The sequence below is a fragment of the Bidens hawaiensis genome, unplaced genomic scaffold (genome assembly GCF_021521415.1).
Source record: "Bidens hawaiensis isolate Kalapana, Puna unplaced genomic scaffold, B.hawaiensis_p1.1 tig00013078_1, whole genome shotgun sequence".
In the NCBI taxonomy this organism is placed as follows: Eukaryota; Viridiplantae; Streptophyta; class Magnoliopsida; order Asterales; family Asteraceae; genus Bidens; species Bidens hawaiensis.
Genome location: NW_027492103.1, coordinates 131462 through 152698, shown reverse-complemented (window position 1 = coordinate 152698; position 21237 = coordinate 131462). Strand labels below are relative to the sequence as shown.

The 21237-nt window shown below is 39.7% G+C and overlaps 1 protein-coding gene across 3 annotated transcripts; it reads right to left on the bottom strand.

The window, feature by feature from the left end:
• Positions 1-8663: 8663 nt before the first annotated feature.
• Positions 8664-16248, bottom strand: LOC143543211 (general transcription and DNA repair factor IIH helicase/translocase subunit XPB1). Of its 3 annotated transcripts, none has more exons than XM_077035580.1 (20): positions 16166-16248; positions 16010-16056; positions 15621-15699; positions 14700-14868; positions 14384-14606; positions 14239-14295; positions 13993-14127; positions 13829-13909; positions 13667-13754; positions 13256-13593; positions 13102-13177; positions 12814-13007; positions 11174-11337; positions 11017-11089; positions 10823-10936; positions 10642-10722; positions 9473-9532; positions 9304-9387; positions 9077-9225; positions 8664-8980 (listed from the first exon to the last, which is right to left on the bottom strand). In XM_077035580.1, the coding sequence occupies exons 1-20, from the start codon at positions 16173-16175 to the stop codon at positions 8896-8898; spliced, it is 2307 nt and encodes a 768-aa protein (XP_076891695.1). In that variant the 5' UTR covers positions 16176-16248; the 3' UTR covers positions 8664-8895. The 3 variants fall into 3 exon arrangements, with proteins under 3 accessions (XP_076891695.1, XP_076891696.1, XP_076891697.1); XM_077035581.1 differs by having other exon boundaries at positions 14384-14612; positions 14706-14868; XM_077035582.1 differs by having other exon boundaries at positions 15621-15696.
• Between the last annotated feature and the right edge of the window lie 4989 nt (positions 16249-21237).

The following is a 21237-nucleotide window of genomic DNA, read 5'->3' as shown; positions in this document are numbered from 1 at the left end:
GAGTCTACAGCCGATGACAAGAGTACTGCTGGCGAGTGCCAGTGTGCTCTGCCCGGTGATCTGTATCAGTACATCGTCAGGAAGTTCATGCTCGAGTCTCTCGAGCCTGAGTTTCCTGAACCCCACCAGACGGTGTATGATGCCCCCAGAGGCAAGATCGGGGTTTATGCTGCATTCTTTGTTTATGGGAATCTTAGGTTCCCATTGACAAAGTTTGTTTACCGTGTCCTTGAGAGGCACGGTGTGCACCTGACCGAGGTGCACCCGATGGCGATTGCCAAGATTCGGCACTTCGAGTGGGTGTGCCGGATCCTGGGCATTGAGCCCTATGTTGACCGCCTGATGACCTTCTACTCTTGGAGGTGCATCCAGGGGTGGTATACATTGATAACCCGGATTAAGGGTTTGAAGATCTGCGCAACCGAGCGCAGTCTTCGCTCATGGAAGCGGGAGTTCTTCTTCATCTCCGCTCGCGCCATCCCCCTTGCCATGAAATTCAAGAACGGGCAAGCACTTCCCAGCCTTCACGCCTCCAACTACGAGGAGGCGGAATGGTTTTCGAAGATATCCCGAGTCCAATCTCCGGTTTGCCGGTTTGCGGTGTCCGGGATGGTGATGCTGGGGATGAGCCGGGTGTGGAAGGAGGCGGATGCGCAAAAGATCCCAATCGTCCTTGAATACGGTTCGAACTCTGTTCCTTACGGTATGCTCTGTTTCTTTTTGTTGATTTAGAATCTCTTCTAACTTTTTTCCTGTTTATTTCAGAGGGGAACGACTTGCAGTCGCTCCTGAACCCGCGGGAGGCTGACGGTCCCGCTCGGATGGGTACTCGTGCTCTAGACGAGAACGAGTTGCCCATCCTACAACAAACGGCGGATCGGTTCGTGGAGGTCTACCCGCTAGGCCACGAGATCCTTAGCGCCAGGCGGCCAGGTAAGGCGCTATTCAACCCTCGACCCCTCAATGTTGAAACCTCTGCTGGAATTCCTTTAATCGTATGTTCTGATGAGGAATCCGCAGATGGTCCTCCGTTGGTGCGGAAGAAGAAGGCTGTCGGCGGGAAGGGAAAGGAGAAGGTGGCCTCCACTGCCGATCCGGTGCCTCGGTCTGATTCGGAGACCGAGAGCGAAGAGGTGGCGGGGAATCCCGGTGGTGGTAAGACCACCGCTCCGGAGGCTGCGACGATTGTCACCTCCGGGGAGGCCAGGATGACAACGGTGACCGGCGTGAAGAGGCCGGCTCCATCGGGTTCATCCCCGCCCGTCCGTACTTTCAGGCTCAAGAAAACCCGTAAGTACGAATTTTACTTTTAACTTCATAGCTCTTATCATTAACACTTATCTTCTTTACGCAGGCGTGGATGTTGACGCATTCCAGGGTGGAGCGCAGAGGAGTACCTCTCCGCCAATGACGGTAGGCTTGGTCAGCCTACCTGAGGCGACGACCCAGGCGCCTGCGCCTGCCTCCGATGGTTCAGTTGCTCACTCCTTTGAGCCGACCGTTCCAGCTGTGATGACGTCACCGCCGGCTGTGAGTGCTGTTTTTACCACATCTTTCACCGAGCCGGCGGTTACTTTTGCTGCGAATTCCGCGGCGGCGACCGCGGCGGCTTCTACCATGCCTCCGTCATCGGCAACGACGGCCGAACCTTCAGGTATGAATGGGGCTTATCGCCAACCTCTGCCTCCTTCCCATCTGCCTGACCTTTTGGATGGATTTCCCTTGGGTTCAGGTGATGGGTTTGGCGGCTATCGGCCTGTTATTGACCCTACAGGTGCGTAGGGTTCTTTTGGCCCATTTTATATATTATTATTATTATTTTTTTTTATCATCTTTTCCTAACTGCTTTATGTTTTTTGCAGTGTCGGATTCCAATGAAGTGTATGTTCCACGATGGAACATTCGCCGAGGCACAACCCTTTGCACCCCTGTGGAGTGCGTGGAGTGGGCTCGTCACGCTGCTCCTAGTGGTGCGTTGGGGGAAGCCATGGCTAGCTACCAAGAGAGTAGGCTAAGCAATGAGCTTCGGGTTCTCCTGGCCCGGATGCAGCCGCGCGTCGAGCTGCTTTGTCGTGAAAACGACAAGTTGAAAGCAGCTCGCATTAAAGAAGTGGCTCAGGCGCGGGCTGTCCGGGAGGAGAACCAAAGGCTTACCGCAGCTGCTGCGGAAAAGGAGAAGGCCTTCAAGGCCCTCGAGGTTGAAGTTCAGGCCCGGCTCGAGGCCCGTTCCAAGGCTGCCCAAGCTGTTAATGAACAGCTTCGGCTGGCTAAGGAAACTGCAAGGAACGCAACTGAGAGGGCCACCAAGGCTGAAGCTGTTGCTGAGCCTCTACGCGTGGAGAATGAAGAGCTTAAAGCCAAATTAGAGGCTCTCCAGCAGGCTCATGATGCCTTGGCGATGGAAGACGCCAAAAAGCTCCAGGAGATCTTGGACCAGAGGGGGGTGCTTGACCATACTGAGCGGAAGCTAAAGGGCGTCGAAGAGGCTGCGGCTAAAGAAGTGTTGCTTGCCAACCTTAACAAGAGTGAAGCCGAACGCGCCCGTAACGAAGCTCAAGCTGCCCTCCAATAAGCTCTGGTTGCCAATGAATGGCTTCTTCGAGAAGCGTTGTCTCAGGTATGCTTTTTATTTCTTTACGCTTTTCTTTGTAAATAGAAAAGGTTCTGATACTTGTATATTTTCTTGTAGGTTGTGCATCGGGTCTTCTCAGAGACGTCTTATGATGATGCAATGAGCGCAGCCCTCAACGCTTCTCACGAGGATGGGGAAAAGGCCGGCTTCCTGCTTGGTCTAGGGTTCGTTGAGAAAGGCATCCCGCCTTCCAACTTCCTTTTGTATAATGTTGATACTGAAGCTGTTTACGACCAAGCAGTGAATCAGTATGCCGCCTTCCCGCATCCGGTGGTGGAGAAGGTGAACCAAGTTGCTGCTGCTGATGATGGGCTAGCTATCCTTAAAGCTTTCCTTGAACCGCCACGTTCTACTGATGGTGCGGGTCCAAGTGGAAGTGGCCCTGAAGCCTGATCCTGAAGATCCCTTCCCACTGCTAGGATAGATTTAGCTTGTATAGATTTATTTTCTTGTAGGCGGGTAGTTACCCGGCCATTCTTGTAATGAATCATTGTGAAATATAAATCTTTCTGCGGGTAAGACCGCTACTTTCTCTGGATTCCTTGCTTTATAAACGTTATATGACTTGCATACTTTAGTTTAAATTAGCAATTTTCCAAGTGTAGAATAAGTTAACCTTTGAACGTGGTAGATAATAGGTTGAAGTTTTGCTTCCTCTTTCGTGATTGTGCGGGTAGGACCGTCACTTGCACTTAGTAGGATGGCTAAACTTTACCTACGTCTGACCTGCGTGGAGGTTTTCCTTATCTTTTTGAAATTTCTAAGTATTTAGGATAAGTTAACCTTTGAACGTGGTAGATAATAGGTTGAAGTTTTGCTTCCTCTTTCGTGATTGTGCGGGTAGGACCGTCACTTGCACTTAGTAGGATGGCTAAATTTTACCTATATCTGACCTGCGTGTAGGTTTTCTCATCCTTTTGTTAGAAATTCTCTTAAATAAGTTAACCGTTCGACGCGCGGTTGTCAATAGGTTAGTGTTCAGTTTCCTCTATCATGATTCATGCGGATAGACCGGCACTTTCATTTAGTGGAATGACTGAACTTTTCCCCTTCAACTGACCTGCGTGAAGGTTTGCCGTTTTTTGAGTTTATGCGGGTTTTGCCGCCTTCCCCAACCAACGACTTTCCACGTAATTATGCGGTGAAAACCGGCATATTAGTGTTGAATAAATTAACCGTTCGACGCGCGGTTGTTAATAGGTTAGTGTTCAGTTTCCTCTATCATGATTCATGTGGATAGACCGGCACTTTCATTTAATGGGATGACTGAACTTTTCCCCTTCAACTGACCTGCGTGAAGGTTTGCCATTTTTTGGGTTTATGCGGGTTTTGCCGCCTTCCCCATGCAACGACTTTCCACGTAATTATGCGGTGAAAACCGGCATATTAGTGTTAAATAAATTAACCGTTCGACGCGCGGTTGTTAATAGGTTAGTGTTCAGTTTCCTCTATCATGATTCATGCGGATAGACCGGCACTTTCATTTAGTGGGATGACTGAACTTTTCCCCTTCAACTGACCTGCGTGAAGGTTTGCAGTTTTTTGGGTTTATGCGGGTTTTGCCGCCTTCCCCATGCAACGACTCACACTTATGTATGCGGTGAAAACCGGCATCAGTGTTGATAGTTCATAAATATAAATGTAAAATCATCAGCGTCGATGTTCTAAGGAGAATCATTTCCATTAGAAGTGGCTCTTGGCCTTTTCTTTACAAATTTGGAATTGATTTACATGCAAACTGTGTAATGGAGCTCCCTTCCATGTTGTTGGGATGGGAGTGCCATCGAGCCGATACGCACCTGGTTCGGGATCTCGTTCTTTACGCAGCATGTAGTCTCCACATTGAAGCTGGAATTTTTATTCGTGTTTTCCCCAGCTGGGGTTCTACACGCATCAGCCTGCTCAGCGTTCATTGCGCCACGAGGTGTGCGAGCGTCCCATCTCTGACAAATGCTTCGACCATGTCTTTTACGTCTATGCATTCTTCAGTGTTGTGGCCTTTTGTCCTGTGAAAGTCACAGTATTTGCTCCGATCGGCATTGTGACGATGTCGGATTATTGGAGGCTTTGGCCATGGGAGCTCCTCAGTGGCGAATATCTCGGTGACGCTTTTGGTGAGCGGCGTCCATCTGGAGTTCTGGTTTGACTGTACATTATCCCTTCCGCCTAACCGATGTTGCAAGCCGGATGAGGTGTCAAAGTTTACCCTTGACTGCCAAATGCCTAGCTTCCGCTTTTTGTTTAATCGGGCGGTAAGGACGTTGTCTTCTCTTGTTTTCTGGGTGTAGAGGTTTGTGCTCTGTGGGAGATCTCTACCCAGTTGCTTCTCCGTTTCCGCAAAGCGTTTAGCTGCTGTCATGATGGCATCCCATGTGGATGGCATGCCATCTTTACCCGTTAAGGTGCGGATGAGCTCTGGGTCGTTCGCGCCCTGGATAAAGGCAGCGCGAACAAGATCTTCGCTAATGTTACCCAGACTTAGCTTCTTCGAGTTGAAGCGAGTGATGAAGTCTAGCAAAGATTCATCTTCCTCTCGAATGCATTGAGGATTGTCCATTGCTCCTCGGTATACTTTCTTTGCTGGCTGAAGTGTTGGCTAAACTTCTGTTGGAAGTCTGCCCAGTCGTAGATGTGGTTGACCGGTAGACGATCGAACCACGCTCTAGCAGCCCCAACAAGCGTCATTTGGAACATGTAACACCACGTAGGTTCCGTCCAACTACTGATGGTTGCCCCCGCTATGAATCTGTTCAAATGATCATCTGGGTCAGATATACCATCATATGTGCCTATGCTGGACATTTGTTTGGCACTTTTTGGGGCAATTGCTTCCGCAATGTCCCTTGCAAATTTGGACGTTCCCGCATTTGCAACGTTTGGTCTGAATGTTTTGGAGAAGTCACGTGGACTTCCACCTGTGTTTTTTGGTTTGAAGGCTTCTCCAAAATGCCTTCTCGGTTGGGAGTCCGTTTCCTTACGCTTCCCTTTTGCCCTATGGCGAGGGTTCGCGTCGTAGTCGGATTCCTCCGAGTCATCATCCAAGTATTCTTCGAATTCGTCAGCCTGTTGGACGGAACGCAAGCGTTCGTCCAACTCAGCTTGGAATTCCTTCTGACGTGCCTCCGCCCATGCCTTAACTTCATCGAGTGTTTGGCGGGGGAGTCTTGTTCGTTTCTCTAACTGGGTATCGGTGAATCCCAGTGAGCGATTATTTACTGCACTTGCCCCAGCTGGGGTAGTGTTCGTAAAATTTACTTCACTTGCCCCGGCTTGGGTAACCGGGGTAGTGTTTGTAAAAACTGTGTAGCCGGTATTCCCCCCAGTAGCTGGGGTTGTGGTTACCGGAGTTTCTTTAACCATCTTTCCAGAAGTTTGAAAAAACTGGAGAAAAATGAAGTTCTAGCTTTGTCCCACGGATGGCGCCAATGAAGAAACACTAAGTGAACCCTGGGCAGATTACGGGTAACCTGGGGGTTAGATAGATGTTTCCCACGAGGGGTTAGACCCGGTAAAGATGGTTCTTCTGATAACCTGCAAAACAGACACCGTGAGCTTGTCACTGAGAAGGGGGGGGGGGTTCCTCCTTGTGACCACCCTCCGGCGTGAGAATCAGACTAGATTGCTCTTTAAATATAAATGTATATTAAGAGATTGCTAGAGCAGATATCAGGTATAATATGATGATAATATGATAAGATATGATGGTCATACCATTTGTGGTATTTATAGCCGAAGGTAGGTTTCCAGGGAGGTGTGGCCGGCTGCAATAGTATTCCTGTTCCACCAACAGTGGCCTACGCACGTGCCCTGCTGGTAGTTGGTGGGTAGGCAGCGGCTGATAGTGACCAGGCCTGCTGTGTACTATTCCTTTTCCACCAACTGCCGGCTATGCACGTGGTATGACAGGAGTTGGTGAGTAGGCAGCGGCTAATAGTGACATACAGTACAGGAGCATGCTGCTCGCCATACTGTTGTCAATAAGCTGTCGTATCTTTAGTCAGATCTTTTGCCCATACCTCGTCAGGTACAGTACAGAAGATCTTCCCGTATCGTACGGACTGGCTTATTTGGGCGGGAGTATTCCCCCTCCCGCCCTTGTGCGGGATTGTTCCCGGCTTTGCTCATTCCTTCAGGTGACACTGAGTGATTGAGAGCTAAGTGTCTTGTGCGTGTAGCCTTGCTGCGCGGGTGGCCTTCCCTGATGGCTTGTATCCGCAACTGCGAGAACAGTCAGAATCATTCACCATTGGGAGGCAATTGTGATCAGAATAATAATAATAATAATAATAATAATTGTGATCAGAATAATAATAATAATTATTATTATTATTAGTTGATTTATTCAATCAAATTGAGAGTATAGATACCGTGTCCCATTTAGTTATTATTATGTGTGATTGATTGTGTTGTTAAAGAAATAGGCGGGAGATTGTATTATACAAACTAATATTAATTAATAATATATGGTGGGATTGATAGAGGAGCCCCTCATCCCATTCGGGCCAGACTATGTTGTCTTATCCGGATCCACGCTGGCATCCGAGTTTGACTTGGGCGTTCTTGGTAAAACCCGACAGCCACAACCCGCCCGAAGGCACAACAGTCGAGTTAACCAGAGCGAGTCTGGAAACAAACGGTAAAATCCAGACGGCATCCGGATTCAAACCCAGGCCAAGGGCCGGGTCATCCATCATTTGCCATGTGAAATGACCACTCCGATGGAATGGCACCCACTATTGTATTTTAGATGATACCAAAATAATAGTATATATTTTTAAAATCTGTCTCTTTTTTTTAAGAAAATATATTAACAAGTAATATTTTGATTCAGGTTAGAATGGGTTATAACCGGAATGGACTTTGGTTGAAATGAGTTTGTCCGATATTATTTTTCATTGCGGTTACAAAGGGGAGGTAGTAGTGGGTTGCGAGAACGGTGGCAGTGGAAAAGACGATAACAATTGGTGGAAAGGGAGGAGAGGTCGCGGCGACCGTGGTGATAGCGCCACTAAAGGAATGAACATTTGATATCTTATAATAAATGTGTTTCTTTAGAAAACAGAAGGATTCAAACCGACACAATTAAGAAGGGTAAGGCTAATAATATACACCTTCTTGATTAGGTCACTCATGCATATTTTTCTCAAATTGGGTCACTAAATTTTCAATCGAGTCTCACCGATTTTTGTGTGCGTCAAGAAAGAAAATGGAGGATAAGATGTGGGGGTCGGAATTTGCAACATATGTAGTTATACTTAAAAAAATTAGAAAAACGTTAATTATTATAAAATTCATAAATAAATAAAAAATCTATGTGCCACTCAACGTCAACATAAAAAAAAGATAAAAAGATTTCCTATGTGAAACAAAAAGGAAAAACGCTAAAAAACATGTTAAAACCTTCAATTTAATAAAAAAATATGAAAATTGAATGACTTAATTAGAACAATTTTTAAAGTTAATGACCTAATTGGATTACTTTTGAAATTTGGTTACTATTATGTATATGAAGTTGCCCCAATAAAATAAAATTAAAACTTGTCAACTTTAAAAGGCGCTCTATAAAAATTCAAAAATCACTTTAATAATATTTCTTTAGCTTGTATATTCACTTTTCATAAAAAGTGTGTAAAGAATATCTGTAGTGTTTTTATAAAAACGATAAAGAAAGTAACTGACGTTTAGTTTCGGTGGTCGTGGAGGCATTGATAACTGTGAAGAATAGTGGGGACAGCGACATTGAGGCAAGGCAGTGGCCGTGCCGTGGTGTTGGCAGTGGAGGCGATTATAATGGTAGGGTGGCGGCGGTCTTGGCTTTGGGGGTGGTGTCAATCACTTGATCAGTTTGAACTCATTTTAAAATAGCAAAAGCTTTATGAGTAACCTGTGTTGACCTATTGTATAAGCATAATTTGAGACGACCCAAATTGACCCATTGTATAATTTGAGTTAACCGGGATAAACCGATAGCAAAATCCTTTTTATCCAAATCATCTGGGTCATGAATCATGTTTTGACACCCATAAATCCATAATACAAATATATAGTTTTTGATAATTATAGTTCTTTGAAATCCCAGTCTGGGTACAAATTGGACTTGTTACATACTTGTGTCAGAAACCAAAATACCACATAACCATTACATGCGTATAAGTTTCATATTTATGTATGTATGAACTCAGATAAACCGGCTTTGTAGAACATAACACTCTTGAAGACACGCCATGCCAAGAAGTCTCGTGACATATTTGATTGTAACATGTTCATACAAAACGTTTCTTGAACAGTTGATGTCGTTTTGCTGGATCCTTAGGCTTGCTCCTTGCAGCCATTCCTTTTTGTCCAGTCCTGTCAGAAACAACACGTCAACAATGTTACCATTTCTACGCTAAATTTCCCTAATAAGTTATCGTCAATCCCTACTTGAAGTCATACGTCACATACCTGAACTCGTGATAAACCATCCCTTTAGCTCCGGACATGGCACTCATGGACCCCAAGCGGCGACGTGCTTGGGCCTTTTGAAGGGCTATGTCATCTGTATCGTCTTCAAGTATTTCCAAACCTACTGCATCATCTCCAGCACTTAACACCTGTCATAAAAACCAACCAGTCAATATCCGCTTTGACCCGTACCCATTGTTATAATAAAAAGAGAAAAGACACAAAACCTTCCCGAGGAGAGAGAGTTGATCTTCTAGACGATGATAGCTCAACTCTGACCCTGTATCTGGTGGAGGCAAGCCTGTAATCACCTGTTAATCACAAAAAACAATCAACTCACATTTCTATTGATATTTAGTGGGTCTATTCATAATGGAAACTATGAAATATTACTACCTTAAAGCTATAACCTTGATCGATTAGAAATTGCTGCCTCTTAGTTGAGTAATACATTTCCTGCATTATCAAGGTTAATTAATCCTTAATATAATAATCAAAAACAATAGTTGTGCACTTACTTGGCCCATTTTTGTGCCAAGTGGCACCATTATCGTTCACCTTTTAAACTCCTAATTGACTAATTAAAACAATAATAAATATTAGTAACCTACCATATTAAAGAATTACAAACTTCTTTAAAATTATATCTTGATAGAAAAACTGTTGAATGATAAAAAATTTATTTACTATTTTGACATTTCGATAACTTTTCACTTTACATGAATAGTTGAGTGATATTTGAAAGACGTAATAATGTCAAATTTATTTAATTGTATTGGTTTTTGAAGTTGGGATTTTCGTTTTGACATGTAAAAAATATTTACATAAATCAATATGTGACCCACAATATGCCACTCCAAACATATGTTACACAGCCACAATAACCTTACCTACGACACTAGATCATAAAACGATTTAGAAAACTAATATAGAAATATTTTAATAACAATTTTCCAAATCATGAAAGTGTAAAACAATTTAGAAAATTAGTTTTTTAACTAATAACAAACTTTAGCTATTCACAACCCGTTTTACCCATTTTACCTGTTACTTTTAGCAAAAAGATGTATATTTGCCCTGTTTATAAGTAAATGTGTCCGAATTGATACTTATGTTCTCTTATAACAGGCAAAAAAATAGTTCAGGTCGGTTTGTGTCGGGCACAGCAATAACTGAGAACGGGTTTGGTCGGTACGAGTTCGGGTCACGACTGGTCACTAAAAACATATTAAGGGAAGAAAGAACTATATAGACAAATGGAGGTACCCTCTTCCCCATTTTATGTATAAACACATACATGCATTTTAAGTTATATTGTACAACATGAGATCATCATATAGACATGTGATAGATGATATTTTTACCGTTGCAAGTTTGTGAATTATAACTGTAATACACAACTTTCTTTATCACTCTTTTATTATTTATAGAGTTTACTTACAAAATTATAATTTTCCAACCCGTGTATCACACGGGTATCTAACCTAGCTAGCATATACATATACTCATCCGTAGGTGTTTGGTAGATTACACTTCATAATAATATACTAATAATATAATATTACCTGCGTATCTGTAGATACTAGAGAGTAGAAAAAGGCGTTGTATTCCTCTTTTCCTCCCGCTATTCTATCCTGTAGACGACCCTATATTCCAACAAAATAAAAAGGTCATTTATTATTAATTTTTTCACCAAAAAATAGAAAAACATTTAAATTGTTAGGCGTGATAAAAACTTAAAAGTACCTTTGCCCTGAGAATACGTCCAAGACGTTGGGCTTCTTGACGCCTCGAACCAGCATGTGACGAAATTTGAATAATCACATTTGCTTCAGGTATATCGATCGAATTATCACCAACCTACAACATTTAATAATACACGCAAATAATATTATAATACAATGCATTTCTTTATCAAAATGGCTTATTAGAAGTTGTACCTTTGAGAGGAACACAGTATTGACATCCTTGCTGGTTTTGAAAGCCTCTAATATCTTTGTTCTTTCAACATGGCTGCAAACAAAATACAATACGTACTTATAACACACGCAAGAAGAATAACTATTTTTATTGTTTTGACTAAAAGCCGGAAAGAACCTTGTGGCACCATAAATCATCGGCTTGCGAAGTTTCATTGCATACTCAGTGAGTGCAAAAAGATTGTCCGCAAAAACAATAATCTTATCACCACGTTGCTGCTCATGAAACCGAATAAGAAACTCGCAAGCTCTAAACTTGTTAGGGTTCATCACATATAATGCCTGCAGTCAAGGAAAAACAAAAACAATTGTGAGGTCTTTTTGCAGTCACGGACGGGTTTATGGTGAAGGAAGTTTTGTTTTACTTGGACATTGTGTTTTACTTATTAGTCTGTAGAAGGAAAGTGAGATATGTGTTTTAAGTTTCTTTTGAAATTAATATACTTTATCCATAAAAAATGTGAGCAAAGAAGGAAAGTGAGAATTTTAGTAAGCCATATTAATGTCATTGGTTCAAACTAGGGGTGTTCTTCGGGTTCGTTTTTCAGGTTTCGGGTTTTTCGGGTTTCAAAGTTTTAAATCTTGACCCGAAACCCAACCCGAATCTCTCACGGGTTTTTCCGGTTCGGGTAATTCGAGTTCGGGTTTTTTCGGGTTGGGTTAATCGGGTTTCGAGTATCCTAGAAAACAAAACAAAAAACAAAAAAAAAATTAAAACCTACAACGCTAAAATTAAAACAACATATTATTCTTTGCTCGTAAGCAAATAATCAATTAATAAACTAACATAACTTGATAAAACAATCCAAAAGAAGAGTAAAACTAACTCGAACCATAATCGTCTTCAATTGGGTGTGATTTGGTTGTTCGATTAAAGTTGCTATTAGTAACAAACGAAAAACATAAACTATCAATAAACAATCGATCAATAATAGCTGTGATGAAAACAATCGATTAGGACCAGATTCTGATAACGTTAGTCGCTAATACTAAGCCTATTATACATAAATATATATTTAATTTCAAAACTAAAAGTTTATTCGGGTTATTCGGGTTGACCCAAAACTAATAAATCAAACCCGAGAACCCACCCAAATTACTTCGGTTCGGGTTCGGATTGATCTTTTCTTGGGTTCTGATTTTTCGGGTCGGGTTAGTTCGGGTTCGGGTACGTGTTTTCTCGGGTTGGGTTTCGGGTTTCCGGTAAAAGTGACAGCCCTAGTTCAAACCCTATGAAGTGCAAAAATTTAGTCGATAATAAAAAACAATATTAATATAATGGCTTGTCTTACAGACTAGTAATTTTATACTTGTGTCATGTAAAGAAAATGACAAACAAAGTCTTGACACATGTGTCACGTATGTATGATTTCGCATAAACGTGCGATGAGCAAAGTAAAGTACACACATGCACGTATTATTACTCTAGCATAGATTTTTTTTAGCATGACTACAAAGATATCCCACATATCAAAAAATCAATAGTTTTGGAGCTTTAATTATGACTATATCAAAGAATTGAACACACATAATCTAAGCTTGGAGGTGCACAAAACTGGATTTTGGGTGAAAGAAAATGAAGAATGGATCATTCCAAACGTTAAGGATTAAAAACCTGCCATTAAAGAAAAATAATCTCATCGTTTTGAAACCGGTTTTAATCTGGTTCATTTTGATCAATCTCAAACCGATTTTAAACTGCCAAATAGGATCGAATTCAAACATAAACATAACAATACACTTTTTAAAACATAATACCTGTTTCTTCTTAGAATTTTCCTTCTTTAAATATTCAGCAAAAAACTCTTTGGTCATTGGACACCACACTTCAGCACATTGTACATTTGCAATGAATCCACCTTTAACCAAATCCAACCAATTTGCTTCATACAACTTTGGACCAATTAGAAAATTTAAATCTGTAATTCTTTCATCCTCTCTAACAAGTGTAGCTGAAAGATTAAAAAGAATATTAATTTCCAAATCAGGCAAAAAGTAATAAAAGAATTCCATATATACACCTTATTAAATTAATGGAAAGCATACCAGTAAGCCCAAGCTTGCAATGAGATTTAGTGATGCTAATAACTTTACGAAACATGTGTGCAGGAACCACGTGCACCTGAACAACCGACACAAAAAAATTAGCAGTCCGGTTTCACATAGTTAAGTTGATAAAGCACACATGAAATGTTCATGCCTCGTCCATGAGTAGCAAACCCCATTCCCGGTTTCTTATTTCCTCAATGATCTTTTCAGATTCTTCTGATCGTTTCCCGCCAAAAGCAACCATGTTGTAAGTTGTTACCACGACTCCAGCATTTCCACGGAATCTTTCTTTGCTATCTGATGTAAACCGACAAATGTGTTCATCCCGGATGTTTGACCAAAGCTTGAATTGAAAAGCCCATTGATCAACTGAAACAGCATTTGTTGCTAAACAGAGGCAACTTTTCTTAATTCTGCAAGCTGCAGAAACTCCCACTAACGACTTTCCAGCACCACAGGGTAAGACAATGATGCCAGATCTTGCTCTGCCTGCAAATGGGTCAAACAAGTTAACGGGTTAAAGGGTCCAACGGGTTCAAAGGTTTGGATATTATTGCAATACCGTTTCCAAACATCTTGCTGAGACTCTTTTCTTGATAAGGTCGCGGTTGTGCTTGAGGTTTTAATTCCATCTCAAGGTCTGGATTGATCTGCAAGGCAAAGTTCAACCAGTAGCATGTCAATAAAAAAGCCATGTCAGCAGTCAGCTCAAATAAAGACTTACAGTATCATTGCGAAAATCATATTCTTCCAACATGGGATAGTTTAGAGCATTTGGCAAGCATCTCTGCTTTACATTTTCCACCTGTCAAGTAAGTTTGTTAATTCACATTTACCAGATTAAATATATGTCATTAAAAGACAGGTCAAACAGATGAGAAAGTATACCTGAGCAGAATCAATTTCAAACGAATGAGCTTCTTTCTCTTCAGCTACAGCTGCCAGCTGTGCTTCATTTAGCAACTCATCATGTGTACCTTCAAGTTCACCAGTTGATCTACTAACAGTGAATCCATCTCCTCCCTGAATGTGAAAACTTAGGTCAACATTAACGCCATAAAACACACAACGAACTAAAAATATGGTAACATTTTAGCATTTGGCAAGTTATTCCCCTGAAACATCAAGACAAACCTCGTTAAAAACCCTCGCTCGCGATATCACTTCATCACTTAACAATCTCTTCAATACCTGCAAAGAAAATCAAATGAAAAATTAATAACCAGATACCAACATCTATTATTTCGATACAAAAAGGAAAAAGGATGAGCTATCTTGCCTCGGGGAAAGGAGATTCAACTAGATACCGATTCTTCTTAAGTACAAGTTTTACTTTTCCATAATTTGCAGTAGACTCGTGAATGAAATCAATCATCTCTTTTGGAAGCTTGGTTTTTGAAAGCTTGTTCAAAACAGCAATGATTGTTTCAGTTTCGAGACCCACGGAAACAGCAGCGTAAAGTGAATGTGGAGTGAGGTTGTATTCATGCATTGATTCAGGCCTGCAAGTACAAAACATCTCAAATATATAATAACAAAATCAATATTGCGTTATTAACTACTATTAAGATGCACAGCAGCCTGCTCATGTATACCTGCAGACAGGTTCTGCTATAGCAATAAGAAAATCATATGCTTGTTTATACAATGGCGAGAAAGTTTCAAGAAAGATTCGACCATCTGCACAGGCCCATAATGGTCGATTGGCGTGGTCAGGTTTAAGTTCCAGCTTAGTAAAATCTCTCTTCTTTCCCTCTCCATCACCTTAAATAAATCCAAAAATGTTCATTCGGTCAACCCAAAAGTCAAAACTAAGAAACATATATGTACACGTAGGGCTGTAAACGAACCACGAACCGAACGACCGTTCAGCGAACAGTTCATGAACCATTCACAGGGAAGTCCGTTTACGTTCGTTCGTTTAATAAACGAACAAACATGAGCTCAGGTTGTGTTCGTTCATTTATGTTTGTGAACGTTTGGTAATTTGTTCATTTGTTGTTCGTTTATGTTCGTTAGTTAGAGGTTTGTTTTATATTTTTATAATATTTTATTTGTAATTACCAACCTAATATTTAAATTTTATAATTTTATTGTTTATGTTCAGTTCGTTTCGTTAATTGTTTATTTTATAAAGTTTTGCTTTAACCAAATCTAACTTGTGTTTCGTTGATCTTATCAGAATAAAACCGCCAATCGGTGGATGATTATGTTTATGATTATTATTATCTGAAGCGTTAACTTTATATTTAAATAAGGTGATTAATGATTATGTCTAATGTTTTGGATTAAGAATGTTGTTTTTTCCCTTAAACATAAGATGTTCATGAACAAGTTCAATTCCTTAACGAACAAACCCAAACAAGACTTTCCGTTCGGTTAGCGTTCATGAGCAAGTTTAACTTTAAACGAACGGACATGAACAAGACTTCTTCGTTCTGTTCGATTCATTTCGTTTCGTTTACAACCCTATTAACGCACGCCCTGTACTATTTCCTAATTAGTTAAACAAGTACCATCACGGTCATCGTCATTGAAGCCTTCTTCAATATAATACGCATCTTCATCCTCAAAAGCTTGAGCCCTATGGTCCTCCTGCATAACAACACAGCCCTAATTTCTGTTCAGACCCGAAACCAACCCGTTCCGACCCATGACCCGTTTCGACCCGAACCGACCCATTTACCACCCCTATTAAATCAAACTTATCCTGTTTTGTATGCACATTTCTGTTTAAACCCTAATCTCTGTATCCATATCCTCTAATTTGAGAAACTACAATTAAATAAACACACTAAATACATTGGTATTGTTTGGCCTAATTGAATTAACAGTCAATGGTATACAATAATTAACCTAATTTAACATGCTAGGGTTTGTTGTGAATAATAATAATAATAATAACCTTGTATGATGATTTATTCCTCTTGTTAGGTCTCCCACTGTGTTCACCTGTCAACAATCAATCGTTCGTTTTGCAATTTCATCACAATAATAATAATAATAATAATAATAATAATAATCGGGTGTTGAATTAATGAAATTGGGAGTGTATATATACCGTGTCCCATGATCGGATCTTATATCTGTGGATTGAATCCGACAATTCGTGTGTATAAAATGAAAGAAGAAGAAGAAGAAGATGAAGATTTTATTTATAAGTTATTATTATTACAAGAATATACTAGACTGGGTTTTCTTTATATACATATACATATACATACAGACTCACTTGAGTCGGTGTTGCTTCAGAACGCTGGATCATCCGGGTCGGGTTAATTGCCATCAGTGTCGGGTTGGGTTCAACTATCTTGTCTTAACCGAGCTTAGGTTGGTTTTAGAGTTTGTGTTGGCGTTCTTGGGAAACCATAATGCGGGTTGTCACTTGACAATCGTGTCACCACAATAGCAAAACTCTCTGGCGTAACACATGGTGAGACTAAAACTCGGGTGGGCTCGGGATTTGAACTAACAACCTCGCAAGCTAACTCAAATCATTTATTGTCAATATATGCTCAAAGTGCAACCAGTGGGAATCGAACTTGAGTTTCCATAAGAGAACCCAAGCCTTCTATCGCTAATCCAAAAGTTTTTTGTTACGTTTTTAAATACATATTAGTATATTTAAATTTATATATCTTTTTCAACTAAAGATACATTTGGCTCCTTGGCACCGGAAGCTATCCGTTTCCTAACCAGGGTCCAACAGGTTGTGCATAGCAATGTGTCGACTCCAAAGGGGCAAGGGTATGTCTTTAGCAGGTTAGGGTTTGCAATTCAGAAAGGGGTGGCGGCGCAGCTTGTTGCCCGCCTACCTGCTATATTGATGTAATATCTATGTTTCTATATATTGCAGTTGGTTTATTTAGAAAAAAAACTAAAGAAATTTACCAAAAATCAAAGTAAAAGAAAATGTTGAGTGTGCTTCATACTTCATAGTAGCACCCATGTCATGTAGAGGTGCACAAACCGGTTTTTTTTGGCCCGGAAAAAAACCGGTTCGGTTAATAACCGGTTTTTTGCTGTCAAAACCCTAACCGGTCTAACCGGTTAGGACCGGTTTAGAAACCGGTTAGGACCGGTTAATAAACCGGTTTTTTTATTAACCGGTTTTTTTTATTAACCGGTTTTTTTTTTTTTTTTTTTTTTTAAATTTCGCGGTTTCAAATACGAATATTTGTTTTTTATATTTTGTACTTAATGAAGACCATTATTTTTTCACAGTATAAACAAACCGGTAACTACAAGGCAAAACGGTAACTACAAGGCAAAACGGACTGACCGAAGCCATTCTTTGCTTTCGTTGTTAGGGTTCTTTGCTTGGAAGATGAGTATGAGTGTGTGTTGGTGAATGTGTTTTCAACAAACCAAAGATTAAAAACACATAACTTTCATTTATAGTTTTTACATTAAAAATACAAACATTAAATCGTTATCGCATATTCGTAACTCAAAAATACAAACATTAAATCATTAACACTGAAGAAATCTCTGCCAAGAACTGTTGTTCATGATTTAACTCAAAAATACAAACATTAAATCGTGAACTAGCAGATGCTCCTGTTGTTCCCAATCGCAGTTTGTTCATGATTTGCCTCCATGTTTGCTGTTTCTTTAACTAAATTAGAAAAATCCAAATCAACAAGTAAATAAGAGCACATATTAGGAAAAAGAATGCTTAGACACGATTACATGAACAACTTGCTGTTTCTTACTCATGATTTGCCTCCATGTTTGCTGTTTCTTTAACTAATTTTCTTCGCTACCCGATCCCGAACGACCGTTTCTCCCGATTCGTCCTTCAAGGCCTTGCAAAAGGGCCTTTGTACATGCGCTTTTAAAGTGGAGTTTGCATCTTTGCCATAAAACTTCAAACAATGTTTGCATCGAGCTTTTTGGCTACCGTTAGACATTTCGCATAGGTCGAAATGTTGCCAAACATCATGGTTTCGTTTCGTGGGGATGACCCGAACGACCGTTTCTCCCGTGTTCGAGGCACCCATGTTGACGGATGAAGCAGCACTTTGGGAGGCCATGATAATCGACTACGAAATAAGAGTGGTATACTCGAGTATGAAATAAACGACTACGAAATAAGAGCGTATGGAGTGGTAATGTGGTATAATTGAGCGTGAGATAACAAAATAATCGCGTATGAAATAAACGTTTAGAGCGTTTGGAGTTGTATAATCGAGTGTGATCTAACCAATACCCAACCTAAACTATATATAGATGTTTGTGGGGGTAAAATGGTAAAAAAAAAAAAACGGTCCAAAAACAAAAAAAACGGGCATATAGCCGTTATAAACCGGTTTTTTTATAAACCGGTTAACCGGTTTTTTTATAAACCGGTTAACCGGTTTTTCCATAACCGGTTAATAAAAAAAACCGGTTTTTCCATTAACCGGTTCGTTAACCGGTTTTGGATCTAGAACTTGTAACCGAAAGACGAACCGGCGGTTTCTAAACCGGTCAAACCGGTTAAAAACCGGTTTTCGTAAAAACCGGTTTCCGGTTTAAACCGGTTCCCCAACCGGTTTTTTTGGCCATCTCTAATGTCATGTCCTCAAGCTTGTTTTCCTTACATCACCATTCTTAGATGTTTTCGTTCAGTAGTTAACTTAGCATGTTGCCTCATTTCCCGCCGAAGACGTTTCACGTCATGTTAAATCCTGAACACCATCTCGCTCCAAGCAAAAGGGTCATTAAAAGGTGTGTTAGTTATAACTTATTGTCTATATGACGGGTGTTATACACCTTTTACTTAGCCCACGACACATAGCCTTAAAGGCCTTAGGATTTCTGATTGAATGGTATGCATGACTGCTATCTGAAATCACATCGGGATGCATTCACCTTTCGATCTGGGGGAAACCTTCACCTAAGGCCAACGCCCACAACTGTGTTGAAATAAAACTTGTTCAGTTAATGATTCAAACAATGAGTGGCCCCTACTCCGTTAACCTCCTATCATCACCTAATGTCATTAAAATTAAATGATAGGGGGCATGAATCGAAAAGGTGTATCTTATATATAATTTGAAACTAGATGGGTGCCCGCGCGATGCAGCGGGGTGCATGCACAAAAACAATCGAATGCGTAACCGGTTGCCTTACTCTCGTTATGTTGCACAATACACGCGTTGATCGGTCGTGGCATGTGTAAACAATGTCATCCGAGTAACTAATGCCTGAATGCACGTAACCAGTGCCGAAAATCAAGAAGCAAAATTGAAATATACAAAAATTTCAATTTAAAAATCATTTCTTAAACCAACCTATTTCAAGCTGAATCTCGTTCCGTCGTGACATCGTTCAAACCCGAACCGGTTATGAGTTGACCACTTTCAACCTGAAACCTGTATCGACCCGACTTGAACCAAATTAACTTTTTTTTGTACCGACCCTAATCCGGTCCGACACATGATCCGAGCTCACATGACCTGATCTTTTTTGGTCATTACCGGTATCACGTAATATGTTAACATTTTAAAATAAAAAAGTACAATAATATCATACTCATATTAAAGAGAATAAAATGCTCATTTTTATGGCATAATTTTTTTATAAAAAGTATTACTGTGTGAAAAAGTTACGACCGTTAACAAATCGTGGGGTAGTTGGTTTAGAAGAATGGGTAAATTTGTAACATTACAATAAGTTTACACAAATTGGTTAAAGTTAAAGGACTATTATTGTAAGTATATTTTGAAACTAAATTGCTTAACCTTATGTTATGTTTGTAAAAATTAAAATACCCCTATTTAAAGTTGTATTACATGCTTTATGAGTTGTAAAACTCTTAAAATAATGTTCTTAACTTTGTCCATCACTCATGCTTTATATATAGTATAAATTAAAAGAAAGAAACATCGCCAAAATTTATTTGTAGAGAGAATTCATTATTTGTGTTTTGATTAAAACTATAATCAAATAAATTATAAAAACCCTTTTAAGAAAAATAAAATATTTACATGAATTTTTGTGTTTAAAAATATTTATTTTTGTTTGATTTTCAATTTATATGATGCAAGACCTGACAAAACTAACCACGTGGGAAGTTATACAAAATCGTGCAATTTTTCTTTTATTGTTTGTTACATGCTCTAGCTAGATAACATATTATTGTTCATGCCTTCATGGAGAAGTAATACTAATGGGTAAGTTTTGCGAATCATGCTATATGTTTTAAGATAACATATATTTATGTGTGAGTTGTTTTATTTATAAGTTGAAAATGAATGCAAAGTGTATGAAGTATTTAGGTTGCAAAACGTGTATTATAAGATTTACATTTATACGTCTTTTAAGTATGTTTTAGATGTTATTACAATTATTGTAGTGTTTTTAGTATTGTTGTAGTGTCTTTTACGTATTTGTAGTGATTGTATGTATTTTTTTTTTATTTTTTTTTTGTAGTGATTCATTGTTTAAATAGCTTAGAAGCGTCGTTATAAGCCCAATGCATACTAAATCTATAGAAATGTTGTTTTTTAATTGTATATTAATATCATACTCAAATTAAAGATAACAAATTTCTCTGTTTATATGATTTAAAAAAAAATAGTAGAGCAAATAAAAGTTATTTAAATTTTAAGCAAATCTTACCAATCTATTAAATCAATACAATTCTTCCACATGTCCTTCTGCTAGGTTGTGCACATAGGCCTCCAACTCATCATGTTTCCATTCTCATGGTGTCTATTATGCTGCCACGTGTCATTCACCACACACCAAAAAAACCTTAAGATTTTTCCACCATAATCATTTAATCTCTCTCTCTCTCAGCGCTTACTAACTCCACCATTTTCTATATTCCGGTAATATGGATCGAGATTAATCGTTTTCCGGTAAGATTATATATTATACTCTACTGGCCAACAATGTTATATGACCTTCCGGCAAGGTTATATCTTTTTCCGGCAACATCATATTTTCTTCCGGTTATTGTAGATATAACATTTTTATCTTTATTTTCATTGTTAACTGATTTTTTTTAAATCAGTTTAGGTTCTAAATCAAAAACGGCGATGAAGCTAATATTTATACGTATTTACGTTTTTCCGGTAAGTATTGCCGGTTATGTGTTATACATATAACAATGATTGTTTTATATTTGTTTGAAGTTTTATA